Below are 21,038 nucleotides of genomic sequence, written 5' to 3' on the forward strand. Positions count from 1 at the left end.
AATTTCATAGACACAGACACTCTATTAATCAGTGGTTTCCAATGTCAAAAAACAGTAGTGTGTCAAACAGTTAGTTTGGTACTATTAATGTGTAAATGCAGGATTTCAAAATGAAGACATTGACTTTTTTTTTCATCAGTCAGGAGCCAGTGCTGTCAATGCTGTCATATCTCATTTCTGTGATAAATGCTGAATTGATCAACGCATCATCCATCATACAGGTACTGTATAAGGAACACCAGACCTGATTGTACAATGATAAGCTGCCACACATGGCTAAACATCCCTGACAGGAATAATTATCTGTTTAACAAACTTAACTGTCTACAGCAGCATACAGGATTTTTTATAAGATAGTTGATGTAGGGCATTCATAATGAACAGGATCAACTATACTCACAGCAGACAATTCTATTTGGTAAACTGCCCTGATTAAGGATGTGGATAACACAGTCCTTGTTTCATTTACCACCAAAGTGTTGGGATTTAGCAACTTGCTTTCAGTTGCTAAATTTCTTCTAAACAATTTTTGCAAGCAGAAGCTTCTGGATTGCTGTCTCACCTGCCCCGAGGATGCTAATGCAGGTGTGTTGGCCTCACAGCTCACTCTGGGATTGTTCATGTGATCAGCCAAAGAGCAAGTGCTTGAGCTCTTGTTTATATATATTTTCTCCAGAGCTGTTTGGCACTGCAGGGATTCTACAAGGCTGGAGCCTTCCTGTCATGCTCTCCTCACTCTCACTGAGACACAGAGCACTGACAGTTCAGGCAGAGCCTTAACTCACAGAAGGGATGCTAGTTTTAAACCAACTCACTTAAATGCATGAGTTTTCATTGTAAAGATTCCAATCAGGGGGGGAAAAAAAGCCACAAAGCTGCTCCTTCACAACTTCTCATTTCCAGCAATACTTACAGCAGTCAAAGTGAGAAAAAGGATGGTAGCACAGGGAAGGTTTCCACTACATATCTGCCCTTCCACTGTGACCCCAATGCACACATTGTTAGCCTTGTGTAATGAAAGCATACCACTGTGCAAAGACCTCCACTGAATGGGATTTAAAAATCCTATTTTTAATTGGCATTTCTCCATGCTAAGGAAATGAATGCGTTTTCATGGCAACCTTCATCAATGTCAAATTTGACACACTCAGAAATTATATTGTAAAATGCTGAAAATACCTACCAAGCCTTCTGAGAAATTCTAGTCCATAGCCAGTTACGTAAAAGACTGAACAAAAGGAAGCTTTTCTCAGGAGTATGTTCAACACCCACACATATTTGCTGAACTCTGCCTTGCAGAGTAAAAAAAAGTCTTATCTGGTAGGAAAAAATGTGGTGACAAGCAACAATAAATTATTCCCAATCTCCTTGTAATCTTTGACAGATCCATTATTGAAAAAGTTCTAGATATTACTCTAAAAATATATATACTTCCAAGTGGTATTTCAATAAGTTAACTACTCTGCTCTAATCTGCATCTATAACAGAACAAATAAATTTAATAGTGTTTTTAGTACATCTGAGGATACACTTCATCCAGAATGCTTAGCACTCATGTGACCTACAGATGAAGAGTAGATTTGAAAAGCAGCCAGAAAGAGAACATGAACCTCTAAGGCAGTGACATCTCCCCTCTGTGATCTGGAGAATAAAAGCTGTGATCCTTGAGGACAGATGCTAAAATGAAAAACAGCATTAGCTGTGATTTCTGAGTCTTGTCCTCTTACCCTGACTGATGTGTTCAATCAGTTCTGTCACAGCAGGAAAACTTTCTAGGGTAGTCTTCTCTCGTAGGCCTCTCACTGCTCCTCCCAAGCAGAGCCAGAAGTGCTTTGAACTGCTACTGCCCTTTCCTCTCTCTGGCAGCTCCCTCCACTTGCCCATGGCATTACAATTGGGAGGGATATTTATAGAAGGTTTCTTGGTTGTTTTTTTGGAGGGTTTGTTTGTTGGTCCATTTTTTAAAGTTGTCTCATGGCTGCAAAACTCTTGGAACAAGCAAATCATGTTTTCAAGTACTTCCCCAACATCATGAGAGCTATCACTGCATATTAAAAAAACCTGATATTTTCAAAGCATCTCCTGGGTTCAAGAGCTTAGGGTTAACTGCCACTAAAACTAAATGTACCTAATACAATCCCGGTGTCAGCAACTGTAAGCGGAGCCCATGTCCTGAGCACACTTTTGTCCCTCCCTCTGGCATGCCCCCAACAACAGCATCTGCACTGAGAAGTGAGGAAAGCCGGGTCTATCACTGATGCTTTCTTCACAAGGGTAGGAAGAAATATTTTTTACTGTGAATTTCAGGAAGTATTTCTGTTCTTGGTAAGAAGGGGTTCTTAATTCTTCTACATTCTCCTCAATATACAGATATACTTCCTTCATCCTAAGACTCCAAAGTACCTGGCAATCATGGGGCAGCTGTGTAGAGATCATCACTAAGTTATTTACCTCAGTAAGAAAAATCTATGGCGAGAGTTGTATTTTTTTTTCTTTTTCTTTTCTTTTTTTTTTTTTTTTTTTTTTTTTTTAAGCAGAATTTGCATCATCCTGGAGGAAACAGGGTAAGGAACTATGCCACAATAATCAGGAGAACAATACATCTATTCTGACTTACAAAGAAGAAAACCCGAGGAATAACACTTGCAAACACCAGCCGAATTGATTTATACACTGCTATAGTCTATAAGCAACACTTTTTAAACAGTGTTCATTTTTCCACTTCTTCAGCTACCACTAAGCAATTAGCAGAACTCATTAACCAAGTGACATTTTACAAATTAATAATTTACTCCTGTAAACTAGAAATGTGTATAAATAAATCTTGAGTTAAACAGGATCAGGAAACATTCAGAGTTTAATCTGTATTCACGGTTTTAAAAACAGAAGTATTGAAAAAATTATCTTCTGTTCAGCCTAGCTTTTACTCTGTAGAGAGTCTTTTTTTCCATGAAATTGTTCAAGGGTAATTTTGAAGAGACAGTAAACATTAAGATTTTAAGGGACTGAAGAAAAGGCAACGTGCATATGAAGAAAGACTGAAGCTCCTTCAGTGGCTTTCCATTACTGCAGACATCTTCGTATTTTAGTATATTCAGAAATAACCCCTTATCTCACTGGAGCAAGAGTGTAATAAGTGAAAAACATCCAGGAGTCCCTACTGTATTCATTGCAATTCAGCAACCTGACTTCTGAGACACCTGGGCTGGGTGACACTTCTGGTGTAGACAGCCCTGTGTCTTAAAAGACAACCTTTAATATTAAAAGTTCTGCTCCCATTAATCTGACTGTGGCTGCCATTGCACCACATGGTTGCACTCTCCAGGGTGATGGCTCTTCAGTAAAGCAGCTGCATCTACACTTTACAGCTGAAGAATAATGAAAATGTTATTCTGTGGTTTAGTCAGAGAGAAAATTTAACTTTAGATCAGTAAGAAAGCTTTGGTGTATTACCAAGATTCTTTACATTGTGTAGTTATTGTGACCTTAGGTTTAAATAATGAAAACCAACTTTTCTTTTTTTTCATTATTCTAGTTATACACTATCCTCATTCCTAAGGCATAGGCATTTTCCAGTCAGTCTAGTACTTTAACAAAATTTTTCTCACAACTTAATTATATTGTCTTTTTATCATAACATGGTATACATGTATGCCTGTGTTACACGTGTAAAGAAATTTGGTAACAGCTCAAAATACAACCTATGAAATGAGACCCAGACTGGCCATGGGTATCAAGTATTATTTCTGCTGAAATTCACTATGTCAGTGAATCCAAACATGAAATTCTTCTACTTTTATCTTGGAACCTTACGCATTTCTTCTGGAGCAGCACACAATTAGAGTGACTGCCAAAGAACAGTTACTTTGAACCTCTCTATTCTGCTCCTGGACTTGGCAAAATCCTATCACAAAAATGAAATAAACTGCAACTGAGTTTATGCTTCAAGAAACACCAGAATTTCCTAATACTAAGAACTTTTTCAAAAATATTATGAAATTGTACTTAATAGCTTAGGTACTTTCCCTGTCCAGCGGGAAGAAACACAACTCCAGAAGGAGTCCAAAGTTATTTAGTAAACAAAAGTAAAGTTTATTTCTGGGGAAAACTGATGCTTCAAGGCATAGGCCACTAGAGTATTTTTATCTGTCAAAACTGGAAATGAATTGGTGCTCATTTCCTTTGTTAGCTTCAAGTCTTGGATCCTGAGAGTCAGTAATAATGACTGATGACCTATGACATGAGGGATAATAAGGAATCCTATTTGGCTTTGTCTGTAGTTTTGTATAAAAACACAATGGAGAAACTGGTTCAGTGCCCTTTTTCTACTTAGAAAATTCATGTTTTATTATTTTGAAATAAAAAAGATAATTTTATTTCTTTTTCCCCTCATCTTTCATACTAAATTCTTCACTGACCCCAAGTGTCTAGCCCTACTTGTTTCACTGTACAGACAGTCTTTCCAGGAACAAGCAAATGATTTCAGAAACCTGGCAGATTTTAAACTTTACAAAACTGTATTTAAATTAAGCGGATTTCAGTGGATTTTATATTAATTGGTATGAAGTCAGGCTGTGTGGTGAAGACCAATTATCTTCAAACTTCCAAACTTGGAATGGTAACCAGTTCCTGCAGAGAACATGGGTTTTCACACATACTGAGTATCAGGAGAATATTACCTGTGTTAAATCATGGTAAGAATAGACTTTTTATGTCATTTGCCAGACACTGTTCTATTGAGACAGCAATAAAAATTAAAGTTACACCAACCACAAGAATAAGTAGATGGCCATTTTGCTTATGAGTTAAGCCATTAATACTGCTTTTGCTACAAACTTGTAGATTATTTATTGCAAGTTAAGTCATTATTCCATTACTCAATATTTAGACAGGATTTTAATAATATATTTTCAATAGAGATAAAGTGAGTTTCTGTCATAAGTAATTTAAGTATTAATTTAAAGTTATGATAGTTTTTCCTGTTTTGAGGTATAGACAAGTTTAAGTTACAAGACAAGGCAACAAATTGAGAAAATTTCAGATTTCTGCGTAACCATTCCTTAAAAAAAAAAAAAATTAAGAATAAAATAGTGACAGTTTCAGCCAAGACAAGCACACAATATTAAAAATATAAGAACAATACTCCATTTAGAATGATCTCTACTGTTTTTGAGGAAGCAGATGGGGATTGCTGCTTGAGACAAGTAAAAGCACAAGACCTTGCTATGTTATCAGTCATCTCCTACAGGATTGACATTCTGACTCTTATCACTCCAGATTTGCATTGCACAAAACAGTAATCTGTCAATGCAGCACTTCAGCAATTTTTGCAAACCAGCCTACAACCACCTGAATTCCCCATGCAAACAATGGAGTAATGCATGCCATGAAGTGTGGAAGGACGGCAGAATTCACCTCAGGAAAAGGTTTGTTAGTTACTCAGCTCAAATGAAAAGCTGAACTTCATGTCTATTTGTATATGGAATTATTTCTGTATTTTAAGTAATATAAGATAAAATTGTTCCCAAATTCCCCAGACTGAAACAGGGCATTTTATTTCTCACCAAAAATCTCTAGCTTGGCAAGTTTCATGGTTTTATGTTACAAAGGTTGCAAGAAAGGAAAATCCACTAGATTCCTAGTACAAAAAAGATCCCTTGGATCCTATTGTGTTTGAGAACCATTTCTAGCTATCTCAAAATAAGATGTGATCTACTGTGAGCCACAACATTGCTGTGACAGAAGCACAAGCATGCCCTTGCAAATATATTTATTCAATGGCAAGACAAGACGAATTTTCATTTCAACAGAATTGTTTTCCATCATCACTGGGAGAACACAGTGCAGACACAGTTTCCCACACTAGAATCCACTAAGGACGCATGCTTAGCTCTACTTCCCTGCTAGTTCCTCTCCTAAGCAATCATACAATAAAACTCTGATTTTTAGAGCTCCCAAAGACACACTTAGAATTTCTAATGACACACCAGGAGAGACAAAAAGCATGTCTCCAGCTAACCATTGCTACTGCAATTCCAAAAAAGGAGAAGCGCCACTGTTACATTTGAAATCCAGAAAAGCAGGTTGCTAAGGACCCTCCTCCCTCAAACGCCCACAGCTGGGTCTCAGCCTGATGAATCCCAGACTGCCCAGATGTGCAGGTCAGAGCTTACACATTGAGGTCTGGAGTGCTGAGAAACTCCAGCAGCTGCTTTGCCCTGCTCATCATCTCATCTCACTGCACTGTCACTGAGAGATTCTCAAACCCTCACCTGCTTTTTACCTGCCAGTCATTGCTCAATGGCCAGATCTCACTTTGAACTGACACTTGTACCATCTCCAACCTCCATCAGATAAGCCCAGTTCCCTCCCCAAGGTCTCTTCTCTCCTCCTTTCATCCACAGTTTCTAAACATGATGCTCTTGATAACCCACTTTGGACAGGCTGTCTTAAAATATACACCAACTGTGACTTAGAACATTGTGGCGTACAGTGCACAGTTGAATGGCATCAATAATGACTTTTCTTTCCCTAAATGGGTGTGAGATAGAAAAAGCAACGATGACACTGCTTAAGGCTACAGTGCCGAGAACCTTTTAGAATATTATTTCAAGCTGTACACCAGTTCTATTGATACAGCAACATGATCCACAGCCCTATTAAGCTTGACTATGAAAGGTAATGGGCTGTGAATGGGTTCCAAGACTTTCAGGAAGTCCTGGAGACAGTCATACAATAGTACCAAACAAAAGTAAAATTGGAAAGCTTACCTGAAAAGAGTAAAAATGCATCAGAAGGTTGATGCACTGTCTCATACACCAGCACTGTCCCGTGATAGCAGCAGCACCTGTGGATTGCTACAGCTGTAAGCAAAGGGAAGCAAAAAGGCCACCAGTCCATACAGTGAATATGGTGTATGCTTTATTCTATTTACAGTACATTTGTTATAAATATAATACATTTCTTGAAAATCTTGAGTAGATTTTTTAAACAGATCAGCTGTTATAGTTACATAATAAAGTAAGTGACAATTTAAATGACAATCTCATGGTTGTGAAATAGTGCATTCTGTTTTGAGATGAATGAGAAAATACTCAAACTGGTTCAAATTATTTTTAAACACCCTAGGTGGACTTTTATGTAAACCTTGAAAAGCCACCAGTTTCCATAAATATGAAACCAAAATTTTAAACTAAAGAACCGAGAAGCAGAAATGGATTTGAGAGACCTCATTGAACTTCACAGTAAGGTTGGGATTTACCATGACTAATGGCTTCAGACAGGAAAAAGCCAATGAGGTTTTCTTCCTGAACCATATCCTAATACAGCCACAAATATTAAACACACCATGCTGGATGTTGTAACAGCAGTAACAGCTGCATTTTTGACAGGGCATTGGACATACAAGTATGTTCAGATCTGCAGTTAGAGTATTTTATGTTATGAGTATCTTAATTACCAGAGAAGAAATACATTATAAAAGGATAAACGTATTTTCAGTCCAACGTGCCTTGCATCAAGAAACAAACTGACAAGTCATCTGAATATTTTGCTATTTTCTTTTCTACACGATCTTTAGTAACGAGTTAGATGTTTGAGGTGCTATTTCAAAAAAACTGCAGCAAAATGTCAACCAGCAATGTAAGAAAAGAATCCCATTTATTTTGTCTTTTAGTGCCTTTTTTTTTTTTTTTTCAGGAAGTGGTCAGATATTATTGATAATAATAAGTGCAGGCATGGAGTTCTGCTGACTTGTTTCGAACAAAGTAACTTGGTCCACGAGCTTGGCAAATACTCTAGGGGTTCCAAGGTTATAGACACCAGTATGAACAAAGCAAGCTTTGAGCTGCAAGCTATAGACCTCCTGGCCTTTAAGTTGAAGCTTGTATTGTGTTTGCCCAAGCCATGTAAAAGATCCATGTATTTCTAGTGCTTCAGAGCTGAAAAAAAAATAAAATTAAAATGTTAATTCTCTGTACTTGAAGTATATATTACCAATTTACAAGATTCCCTCCAACTTCAAGTTTTCCCAAGATTTCAAAATGCACTCTGTCCCCCTCACCAGGCCCTTACAAAGATTTATACTTTCTAAAAACTTTTCAGAAGGCAGGAGTAGGGAACTTATGTTACTGTTCTGGCTCTCCTTGGATGAATGCCCACTGCCGTTTGTCTTTGATGTCTTTGAAGCTGCTGAGTCTTTTTGACTGCTTGCCTACAATCTCTACTCTTAAATCACTGCCTTCCCCAAATGCATACTGCTGCCTTTGTTCTGAGAACCCTCCTTTAAGAGATTTAGGTTTATCTAGCAAGACGAAGCTAAACTTTGCAAGGATTAACAGTTGCCATCATAGCTACAGACAGAACTCCACTTAACATTTTATTGAGATACTATAATACAACTTTAAAAAAAATTCATGTGTCTGTCTTCTTTCCTGCTACATCCATACCACACATGTGTTGCCAAAAATACATGCAGACTCAGAGTACCCTTTAGGCAAATTTAGGGATGCTTATGTTCATCCATCAGCTCAGTTTAACTTTGGGTCTTACCAAATGTTCTCTGACTCACTTAAAAATCCTTAGAGTGGCTCTCCCCTTAGCTCAGGTGAATCATTACAAACCTTCAGAGTATTTCTTTGGTTCCTAATGTACTGTATACTATACACAGGACATTAATTACACATAGATGTACAATTAAGAACTCAGTGTATTCTCAGCTTTCTACATAACTGGCACATAACACTAACACTAAATGTAGTAAAAAGATCCAAACTGTCACAGTTTAAGGAAGTACTATCTAAGGCATTCTTAGGCCCATCCCATGAGCTAGAGTTAAATCAAACTGCATGTCACACAGGAATAGTCAACATGGACATACACTGCCTTAGAGACATTGCACTTATACATTAGGAGAGAATGTTTGGGGGCTTTCTTTTTAAGCAGTTTCATTCATTAAGCACCATCCTTCCAAAGACATGTCTCACAATGTAACACAACACAACCATCTTGTGAAAAAACAGCAGATCGGTGAAAGGCTTCCTAATTATACCTGAGAAGTAAAACCACATTTAAATCTTCAGCCTTCCATTTCAGAACCTGTGTATTAGGCTCTGGGCTTTTGATACCTTACTTGGCTCCATAGATTGTCAGCAAGAAGCACCCCCCCCAATGTCTTCACAATCTTTCTCCCCTTCCTGGTGCAAACAAACTAGGTATTACTATATCTAAGAGGGCAGAAGGGAGGAAGGGAAGCTGTCACCTGCATTACCCATTAGTTGAAGCTGCCTTGTTTGAACAGAAGTGGCAGAATTACAATAGTACAGGTATCATGGTACTGAATTCTCTATCCCACGAAAAATCTTCAGTAAAACTTTTAGAAGCAATTCATGAACACTTCCTCAAAGCTACTATTTTCCCCACATACTACTACAGTTCTAAGCAAAAAAGCAGTCGTAAGAATCAGCTGCTAAATCTAGAGGAAGTTTTTAAAATATCCAAGGTTCTATAAAATTTTACACTAAGCCAAATTGCAGGAGGAAGTTGTCTACTAATTACTCAGTATTTTAAAAATGAAACCCCTGACAACTTATGTTTAATAAAGGTTGGTGAAGCTCCTATTTCACTGATGGAAAAGCATTTCCCATTTTCTAGAAAAGATCTGCAGAGTTTTAAATATTCAAGAGTCCCAATTAAAGGCTCTTTCTTAGCAGAGACTGAAAATGGTTAACTGTATGAACTCTTTATGAACTTTCATTCTTTCAAAGAAGCCACTGTTGAAAAAAATCCTATTCCAGATATTCAATATAGTTAAAATATTACAAGACTCCCCAAGCTAGGATGGGTTCTTAAAAAACACTGTTTTATTAACATTCACACACTACCTTGTTGGTTTATGCCTCAAATCAATCATCACATCTACAACAGCCTGGGAACAATTGGAAAGTAGGAGAGTCACAGGTACCAGACAGAGGCTGCAAAGAGAAACAGTTCCATATTAAATGAAAAAAAATCTTAATCCTGGATTGTCTTAATTATACTCTTAAATAGTTAAAATGAATTCTAGTAACACAGAATTTATATGTAGTTGTCAATTATGTTAAAGTCAATACAGTATAGGCAGCAATATAACCATTTACACTGACTAGAGCTACTTATAATAAAAGTTGTCAATTAAGGCAAACAGCATTGGCTCATTTCCTGTAAACCTCAGTTTACAGGAAATCTGCTTGTGTGATGAGAAGTATTTCAGAATGGGGTAACATGATCCAGTATGCTATTTTCTGAATTTCTGGTTGGCACATCTTGACTGGATACTTTTCTTCTGCACTGCCTCCTGTACAGGAATTGTTAGCATTGGGCCTTAAGTTATAGCCTGAACAGTGCCCAAACAGAACGACAGCACATGCACATCAGGATTTAATGCAAGCCTTTATCCTCAATAAAACTAACAGTTAATTGATATTCTGCTTATTCACAACTACTATTATTGTTTCTATAAATAAAGCTGCAGTAAGATATTGACAGGCAGGAACATAAACTACTGCAGCTGAAACAGCTCTATGTATTCACCAAATGATTTGTGCCATTGGAATTCCCTGCCATTGCTTAACAGTCTAAATATTCTAAAACTGAATTGTAAGAAAAGAACTATTACACTATAACCATAAGAGGTGAATGTCTTAAAGGGATAATGCATGGTCTATCACTGTCATTAAAATACAGCACTTTAAAATATTTGAACGTTAGAGTTTAGAAACAAATCCCTTTCTTTTGACAACTTACATTATTATAAAAAACTGTAACACAGTAGAGCTTTCAGATAAAACAACTCAAACCTAAACAGGTACCTTCATGTTTCAATTACAAGCCATTTAATGTTCCGAACTTAAGCCAAGGGGTTTGTTCATATCATTACCATTTAGAAAGACTCATGGATTTTACAGGCTCCAACCAATTCATTCCAAAAAGCAGCAGGCTTTGTAAGAGGTTAATACTGATATTCTTCCAGGAGACAAGCCCCAGTGATCTGAACAGTTACCACCTTTCCTTTTGACGTAAGTCAGAACCATGTGCAGCTAATCTTGGCAAGTGAGATGCTGTAGACATAACAGTTCCTTTGAGCTAAAAGTACATCCCTCTTTCTGTCTGGCTTCTCAAATAAATCACACTATTTATTACTCTAACAACAAAAATAAACACAAAGGGGGCAGACTATTTTTCTTTCAGTGAGTTTGATAATATTACTTGTTAACATTAAAACTGTGAACTATGGTATTATAGCCCTTTTTTTGTTACATGAAACTTTCATTTTACCCATAAAATTCTGAAGCAGTGAGTTTAAAAATTGAACAAGATTTCACACTTGCATACCAGATTTTTATACCATAACCCACATAACATCTCTCAAAATGATTCATGTCCAGTTAACAATGTTTCTGAAGTTTCTAAAGGTAATGTCCCACTAACCTTTTTTGATGAAAAGAATGATTGAAAGACTCTGGATAATGAAGACTTGTCTTAATAAGATTAGAAAGCTGCTCTGGTGTTGGTCTTGCAGGTACTGGTGTGTTTTCTGGTCGAAAAAACTTTAATAGAACCGTTTCTGGTAGTTCCTGAAACAAATTCAGAATAACACTGAAAATAGTAACATATGGTACAAGATATCTTGTCACAGAAGTTACAATTTTTCATTTTGAACTACAGCTCATAATGGAAAAAAGTCTGCAGCATCATGAAGCTCACTTTTGCTTTCCAATGCGGTTTGTAACTAAGCATGCTGGATGAGGAACTGGTGTGATTTACCTACTACCTTCTTTTGAGACATTTCACAGTTGCTTACAAAAAAAAAACAAAACTATCTGTACTATTTTCACAAAAGCATGCTATTGTTGCAGTGGTTTGCTAGTCCTCGGATTTGGCTTCTAGGAAAAAGGGACAGCATTTACACTGTTCCCTGTTCAGCAGCTGTACCTAACAACAAAAATTCATCACCTGCCCTACAAAGTTCAAAACAGGAAAGACAAGGCACAAGTCTCCCAGAATAGATCCAAAGTAAAGCAAACAAATTTACAGGAATGTGAACACTGTAAGAAGGATTTAATAACAGAGTACCTTTGAAATGCATAACAAGCATTTGCAGATATGAAAGTTACCTTTTGTCCCCAGCTGAAAGCCCAAGACAAGCTCTAACACATTATTTGGGATTCCCCCCAACCCTTTGGATGGAATGAGTCTCTGAAGCAGAAGAAATTAAGTGACACAGAAAGCTGCAATCAGCCTGCATTTGGTGCAGCATTTCTGTCCAACATCATCCAATCTGGTTTGTGAGCAGGATTTATTCAAGAAGGGGCTGCCCTTTAGAATTTCCTTATGAACCTATTCTGCAGCAAATCCATCTTTAAAATAAAAAAAGAATTTACAGCAGTAAATGCGACTGCCTAATAAAAGCACATGAAACAAGATTTTTAAGAAGCCACCAGAAAGTTGGTACAGTATAATAAAGTTAATACTTTTCATTAAAAAGTGATAGACTGTACCTTCTAAGCTGAACAGAAACACTACAGGCAATGAAACCTGATTTAAAATTCAAACACTGGGTGTTCAGAAACACGTTTTAACACCTAAGTCACTGTGCTGATAATACCAGGAAGACATCAAATGTTTCAACAGGCTTGCAAGTCTTTCCTTCAAAAGGAAGAGTAGTTTTCTCAAAAAGTAATTTGAGAAGAAAAAAGGATATTCCATAATAACAATAAAATATATTTTAAGTGTTGAATGAATTTGGTGTTTCCATCCTACCCTATCTAACAATGCAAACTGACAGCATGAAACACGACAGAGGTTATAGGTTTTCATTTAAATTATTCTCTCCCCTCAAATATTCCAACCAATTTTCAAGGCTGCCTTCAACCACACAGCAATATCCTACATACTGTAGTTTGCCCTAGAGTCAATTACCTGTTCCAAGTCCTCCCAATCAGAATTCCCGAGTATTTTTTTAAAACCCTACAAAAGACAAATACGAATATTTACCTCTACAAGTAGACACGTACATCATGAAATGCAGCAGAAACATTTACTGGTGAAAGTGCATACTGCTGTTAATACTTCAAACCTTTAGTTCTAATATTACGCCTCTGTTGAAGGACTGGAAAGCAGCAAAATTAATCATTTTCCAGAAGAGCTAAATCTTAATTCCAGCCAGCTTCTGGGTGTCAGAGTCAGAGAAGATGTCTCTCTCTCCAAGTTTAGCTGCTCAAGCTCTAGGCTTTTTGTGATTGTGTACCTAGAACAAAGGCTAAGATATGACATTTAGCCCATGATTCTCTTACCTAATGAATGGCTCAGGAAAGAATTAAGCACTTCCAAATGATAACCAAGAAGATCAGAAAACCATGCAGAGACAGCTAATAAATGCTAAGTTTAAGGATGCATTAAACTTCTGTCCTACTCTGGATCTCATGAAATTGGATCAAGGCTCAAAAGAACCAAACCAAAAGCCCATACCTACTTGGCACCTCTACCCTCCCTTCCAGAATATACACTAAGCAGTAACAGCCTTATATTTAGAAACAAAGCAAAAGAAAAATCAAGAACTGAACAGGCAATATTTTGTTGCCGAACTCCTAGATTATCATTGCAAGTGAAGTAATGCCTTTAAAAGGGAAAAAAAGACACTCTGACACCTAAAATCTGCTTGCTGACCCAGTGTGATTCTTTGCAGAGCCTACAGAAGTGTCGCAAGCTCCAGTAACCAGCATAAACTGCATACAAGAAAGCCACATCAATGGTTCGGGTTGTCCCTTTAAAAAATCAGTTATGGTGTAATTTGAGTGTCTCATTTATACAAACTGGTAGAGAAGCTTGACTGGAAGAGACTTTGTAAGAAATTGGAAGAGGGGTATGTGTTTTCATAATTGTTTTACATTCTATAGCTGCATTTTAAAGCTTTTTTGGTTTTGCCTAAAAATACACAACAGGCATTAGGACCAGAACAACAGTGTGGAACCCTTAGGTTTTAAGAGCTACAAACTGCACAACTGGTGCTTGAAAGTTGTTTCCTATGTTTAGGAAGCTTCTTGTTGCCCAAAGCCATTTACAAAGCCCAACTTCAAACAAATACACTCAAATCTAGACACACGATTTCTGATTCAAGTAAAATTATCTCAACATCTTCACTTATTTGTGTTACAAGCAAGTCCCAACCTTTAGAGTCTGGTATTTTGCTACTTTGAAATAGCTAGAAATCATTTCTAAATACACTTCTGAAATGGTGCTTCAGTCATTCATACCAGTTTCAGATTTCTCCTGCAATTATACTTAGCTAAAAGTTGAAAAAGGAACATTTTTAACAATTCAAAGCATCTTTTAATAGGTGTAACAGACACATCTATCCATAATATATTCCTTAATATCTTAGAATGTGTTTTCAAATTGAAAAGTTCTTCTTTTCCACCAGATGGACAGAAGTGATGGTATCTTCACACACAGTCACTTTACAAGATTTTTATACCTAATATTACACAACATAAAGGTTTTTTTCAGTTTCATAAACAATATTCTTAGAGACTGGGTAAATGTGCTCTTAAGCACACCAGAAGAAGGTAAGCACTGCTATTTGATTTCCAAGTTATGCAGAAAATCAGCATATTTGCCGCACAAACCACAAGTCACACAAAGCCAAAAGGATTATTGACGTGCTCAGTCAAATATGAGGGACTAGTATGCACAGCACAAAAGAAAATGTTAACAGGAAACTCTTGAATGGAGCAAAGCATAAGTAAAAATAGAATATATGAAAGCAGTACAGTTAGAGTGAGACATCTAAGTGATGTGCTCTTCTCCCTTTCCCATTTTAGATCTGAGAATTTCCATTTTAAAACCTCAGTTTTAAGTTGCTTCCTTCAACATGTGACTCATCTATATTCATTCTAGCTCTCAACTACAGAAGTGACAACTCCAGGAACAGTACTTTACTGACACCAGGAATAGTACATTTGAAAACAGATACCATCAGTCCATAATGGGTAAAGCAGCGGATGAAATGTTGCAGCTATTTGGAATATTTCATTCATAACAATAACATAAGCCAGTCCTCCCACATTGCTACTGTATCTGCACCATTAATTGATACAACAGAGTGAAAAACGTGTATTTCAGCTCTTGATGTTGATTTACCCTTAAGCACTTTGCTTTTTCTCTACTGAGGTGGTTTAAGGAAAGTCTTAAACCCATTCCAACAATCTGTTTAATTCAACTATCTCCTCCCACATATTCTGTAAAAAAAGTCCTGAAGTAGCAAAAGATGCCACTTCTAGTAATAGGAAAAATGGTTATTTAAACCCTATCCTCTCCTACATTTCAAGAATTCCTGCTTCCAACCAAACTGTTGCTGACTCACTAAGATGCATATATTTTAAGAAGCAGTCTTACCAAAAATTATCCTCTCTGCAGTGAAATACTGCCAAAAAGCCTGCATCCATCCTATATACATTTTATGGATTTTTGGGCTAACACTGTCCTAATTCACAGGACTAAATGTGCAGCCCAGAACATCATGTGCAGTCCTGAAGCACACCTGGGAAGGATGGATGCTATTCCCAACATGCCAACATTCAAATGACAAACCTCTAGGCTGCTTCTTGCCTTCCATCGGTGTGGAGTCTTTGCAAACCAGAATTGTGTCAAATGCCCTATTACTTCCACTATTATTTCCATCCCACCATATTACAATGCACTTTTCTTTTGTAATCTTTTAGATTGAATTCATCAGATTAGAAAACCAGGGAAGAGCAGTAAGAAAGAATATTAATCAACAGCCCTGACTGCGACTGGATGTTTAATGCATTTGAAGTTTTTCTCCTTTCACTAATTTAAGGTAGAGAGGTCAAGAACAAGAGGCAGAATAGCTGTATTTCTGGTGCCATCTTAAATTGACCTTCAGTTACAACTACCTGACTCCAAAAACCATGTTTTGGAAGAGAAATAGAACTGATAGCACTACCATTGTTGAAAAAAACAGCCACGAGTTACAAATACTCAGCTGAATTTGTAAGTGAGGCTTTTATTACTTGGTCTGAAATGGATCTATTCAAAGCATTTCACTTCACTTACGCCTTATGTGATTTTTTTTTCTTCGCATATTGTTGCCTGTGACTATTAATGTATCACTTTGTGGTACTTTCTGATTCAAGGCAACAAACTATATTTAGCATTTTTCCCCCTACCTTTAGCCAAAGGATATTTTTTCAAAAATACAAATGAAAGGAAGGATAAGAAGATAAATGTTTTCCATATAATCCAGAGAGATTTCTACATGAAACAAATAAATGTTTTAACAAAGTCAATATTCTGTAAGTGTTCTTCAACACACTACATGTTATGCCTCCAAACTTCTAGAACATAAAAGTGTAAGTAAGTACAACGTCACATCTCCTGGTAGACCTACTGTGTCCAGTAGCCTAGGTTCAAAAGCAGTGTTATGTTGTTGAACAAAAAAATCTCTAGTGTAAACAACAACAACAAAAAAATCTGTATTCAATGACAGAAAATCAGCTTTAAATTCATAGTTACTGTAGTGCTTGGAATGAAAAAGGATTAGTATTTCTAATTCTATTTTGAACAAACATGGGAAAATAAAGGAGCACATGAATTTGAGCATCAACAAAGTTGTATAGAATTTTACTGTTACTTATATTTTTAATATGTCAGTATATATAAAAATTTTACCCAAAAAACATTTAGCCTTTCCTCAAGCCCCATATAATCAGGGGTTATATCTTGATTTTATCAAATACTACAGCAAGTTCTGCTACTGCAATAATTGCACCCTGTTGTCTGCTCCACATCCCCGTTGTGCATTAAATGTCCTACAAGGAACCAAGCAGAAGTAACCACCCACCCCTGTGGCTCAGTCAGCAGTCTAACATCTTACACATATAGGAGGATGAATTTATGTCAGTTCACCCAACCATCAATCTACCAGCAACTGCTGGAACAACTTAAATGTAACAGTGCTGAAGAATGTCAATCTTCTGTTCTTCACTACAGGGATTTACTGAAGATTTGCTTCCCTGAACAGTAGTAGAAGCTTCTGTGAATCCAAACTATATACTTAGAAGCTCGCAAAGAGCTACCACAATTGACAATGCAGCAAAAGCCAACCAGTACAGAGGATTTAACCGAAATATAAAGTAAGCAATCTCATTTTGTTCAATAGAGTTATTTGATTAATTTTGCTATGACTGAGCCATTTCTCATAGAACTAAAAGAAATAAGGGAGGGAGGGGTGGGGGGTCAGTTCCAAGTGCTGAGAGAAATTTTGTTCATGTTTCTTCAATGTCTATTGTGAGACTGTTCTTGAGCTGGGGATAGCTGTCTGTGTCCGCCAGACAAAATTCCTTTGCTGATACAACAGCATGAAGCAAAAGAAGTCAGTGAGAAAGTCACTGTAAAGGAGCAACAAGTAAAACTCAGCAATAAATGCAGAGTGGACTCTTGCATTCTAGGTGACACTCTGTTCAGAATCTGCAATTAATTTTTTTGTTTCCCCAGATCAGAGCAGCCCTCTATCATTTATGAACTGGTAACCCACATTGTTGGTAAAAAGCATGCATCTCTATCTCCCTCTGCTGCTGAGTCCTCAGAAAACAACCAACTTCAATACTGTCAGCACAAGGCAACTCAGGACAGCCTAGCACACTTCTATTGGTATTCTACCAACTGTGTTCATGACTTAGGAGAATAAATACCAAAAAGACAAAACTATATACTGAAAATATTAAATCAGAAATCTGGGTTTGGGATTTTATAGCACTGCTCCTCCCCAGTTTTCCACTGCTTCTGATACTCCAATGCAAAAGTAAGATAATTCAAAGACAATATGCATTTCTTAAGAGATTAAGTACATTGTTTTCTCTATCTAGCCTAATTTAATTCGATTTTGGGGATTCTTTTAATTCTGAAATGTGGACTGAATGAAGTAAACTGCTGCAAAGTCTCAAATCAAATTGTTATACCTCACCTCCTACCTCAGAGCAGTTTATCTGCTCTCCTCACAGTATTATGAGCCAATTTTAAAAAAAGTAGTACACGTCAGGATATGCAATTTCTCAATTCTTAGCAGTCCTGAGATCACAGGTTCTTAAAATCCATGCCAACTCTGGGCTCTGGTTATCATGAGGACACAGATTTTACACATTTATTTTTAAAAAAACCCAACACTCAATTACTGTCATAGCAGATTTCCACTGCATGACAATGCAGATGGATTTTTGCTTCCAACCAAGGTACAGAATGCTTCAAAGGAAGTGTGTTTGTCATGCTCATGGAAGCGAATACAATAACCAATGTAGAACCTATATGAAGATAGTTGTAATAAAACCTGATGAGAAACAGATTTTAGACAGAGAATGGTAATATAGTAAGTAGCATGTATTCCTCAAAAAAATGAGAGTACATATAGATCCTCCTTGTTGCCGGTGGCAGGATTAATTTCTTTAGTTTGAAATTGATTGTGATACAGACAAACAGAATTCCAGTCAACAAGAAATGCAAATTTCTACCCATACCCTATTCAGTCATTTGTTTATTTTAGGATGCAGAATGTGATTCATTTCTATTTTCTCTTCCTATTAATTTCTGAAAACCAGAACTTAATGAGATCAGAAGGCCACACTACTTTGTCTCCTAACCTTAGATGTCTACAGTGTGATCTACTGTTCTACATATACATTAAGATAGGGAAAGTAATACCTGAGAGGGCAGTTGTCATTAGATTAATACACTACTTGTACTGCTCAGCATAGCTAGATCCTGTGTGTGCAAATTCCCATTTATTTCATAGCACAAAGAACTAAATGGAAAAAAAATTCTTAGCAATGTACAAATACTTAAAGGCTTATGAACCAAAGCCAAATGCACAGCTTCAGAGTAATTCACTACTTGCATTATAGCATGGTATTTACAGGAAGACATTTTGTCCTGTACTGTCTTCTTGACAAAATTAATACATAGCACTTATTTTTTGCTGCAACTTAAAGAGCTCACTAAAAGCTGTATGTTGCAATACTGGTAAAAATATTAAGAATGGCATCAAACCAAGAAGGAACAGCAACGTGCTGCTCAGGAGATGACTAAATGAGCACAAGACTTATTTCCTCTTATTCTGCACATTAGTGTTCTTCAACCACAAACTGAATTCAGTATAGATGTTTTTACAGACCTTATCTGTAACTTCCATAGTTGTTATCAATTCATGTAGCAGAAGCCAGCCACCAGTTTCTTACAGATGCTGTTTACTTTCATCAAGCAAAACAATCATAAGCTTCACCATTATACTATTAACTGCATTATAAAATAATCATTACCTTTCATACCATGAACAAGTCCCTAGTTCTACCTGAAACACCAAACAACAGTTTACTTCAACAACAGCTCATCAACATGCTTACCTGCATATTACTTTTCTCATGTTTCAACTGGGCCTGGCTAGTTCATTACAGAAGACTAAGCAAACTTGGAGTTAGTCAGCCTGAATTATTTAATAATAACACGTATCTGATGTTAAGATTCTACAAAAGCTTCCACTTATATACTAGAAAATTCATTAAGTCCATTAAGAGAAAGAAGCAATTCCAAAGGAAAATTTCACAGTAGATTACCTGCTTCTGAGGAAATGAAAAGGCCTCCTTCCCAATTGTGTTAAGGGCAACATGATGCTGGCCCTCCAAAATAAGCTGCTTGCTGTCTTCCACAACATATGCCTACAGAACATAATACAAAGATATCTGCAGACCAGAAACTATGGTAAGATTCGTAACACAGAATTACTGACTGCTCCCTAACTTAGGTGGAACATGCTGTACTGATCAAAACTTAGAGACTAGCATGACATTTATTGCTACCATGACACATTCACTGCTTCAAATGAGACTCTGTGTCAAAGCAGACTGGGTCACTCTTACTCTTTTAAAAGACAATACAAGAACTGGGCGCATCCAGAGTAATGTAAAACCATTTAAGGACACCTATTACAGTAACAGATACTAAGACTATCTTTGTTTCTTGCATCATTATAGTTCTTTTGATTGTTTTCAGAAAAAAAATTCACCTATAAATTTCATATACATATGCCTGAAAGTTCAGGATGCCACATTATTTTCTAACTGCAATGTTCCATGTCCAAATTACCACAAAGGCTACAACCATACATACCTTCCACAGTACCACGATGTTCAAACCAACTTCACTGCATCTTTGTATCAATCTGACTGTTTCATCAATTGATTGTTTCACTGCCCTTTGAGATGCCTGAGTATGAGATTGCACATGTGTTCTTTTAAATTCAGAGGATAAGCTTTGGAAAAAGAAGTCTGCACAAGGACTGGCTGAACTTATTATCTACAAGAGAAAAAAAGGAAGAAAGTGTTCAGAACAGGCTGTGAGCTGACTCAAGTCGCTCTATCAGAGCTCATCATTGTAGCATTTCAGTTCCATTTTTCCAGTTGGTTTTCCTTTGCAAAACTACAGGATGCCAGACCTTGCCAGACCTTGGTGTCCATGCTTGACCTGTTAGAGATCAGCCCTATCTAAAAGGCTGTTAAAGTAATACAGGGCAAACAGAGCTATAACCTGCTAGCTTAGAACTACAAATACGAAACTTGGAAATAGGAGCTTTGATTATTATCGCAAAGCACCCTACTGTGATATGTTAACTCTGTTAGAGAGAGCTGAAGCATACAACTAAGTCACACAAAAGTCATTTTTGCCTACTAATATTTTCCTCTGCTCAGCTAGAATTATTTATCTAAGTTAGGAGCACACACTTGGCTAGCAATAGCAGAGGTAATAGATTGCACAGCACATCCCCATAGAAACATGGCACAAACAGAAGCACTGTGCTGTCATGTGTACCAAGCTCTTCCAACACCAAAACCCTGGTAAGGAAACTGGTTTTTAAGAGCAACAATAATGATACTGTGCCCTGTTGGAAACAACAGGATCAGCAAGCAGCTTTAGCTTAGCAACCCCTCCCTTTC

General features: G+C 36.9%; 1 protein-coding gene across 4 annotated transcripts in view; it reads right to left on the minus strand.

The window, feature by feature from the left end:
- Window positions 1-6,909: 6,909 nt before the first annotated feature.
- TRAPPC8 (trafficking protein particle complex subunit 8) overlaps window positions 6,910-21,038 on the minus strand; it is a 51,982-nt gene continuing 37,853 nt past the window's right edge. For 2 of the 4 annotated variants that reach the window (XM_083862898.1, XM_083862896.1), the window contains 6 exons: window positions 20,215-20,400; window positions 19,662-19,763; window positions 12,958-13,005; window positions 11,467-11,612; window positions 9,882-9,971; window positions 6,910-7,940 (listed from right to left, as the gene is read on the minus strand). In XM_083862898.1, the coding sequence (XP_083719024.1) occupies window positions 7,706-7,940; window positions 9,882-9,971; window positions 11,467-11,612; window positions 12,958-13,005; window positions 19,662-19,763; window positions 20,215-20,400 (807 nt within the window). In that variant the 3' untranslated portion in view covers window positions 6,910-7,705. The remainder of the gene's footprint in view (window positions 7,941-9,881; window positions 9,972-11,466; window positions 11,613-12,957; window positions 13,006-19,661; window positions 19,764-20,214; window positions 20,401-21,038) is intronic. The other 2 variants (XM_083862899.1, XM_083862897.1) reach the window with 1 other exon arrangement.

This window comes from Zosterops lateralis, assembly GCF_965231275.1.
Source record: "Zosterops lateralis genome assembly, chromosome: 1".
Taxonomy (NCBI): domain Eukaryota; kingdom Metazoa; phylum Chordata; class Aves; order Passeriformes; family Zosteropidae; genus Zosterops; species Zosterops lateralis.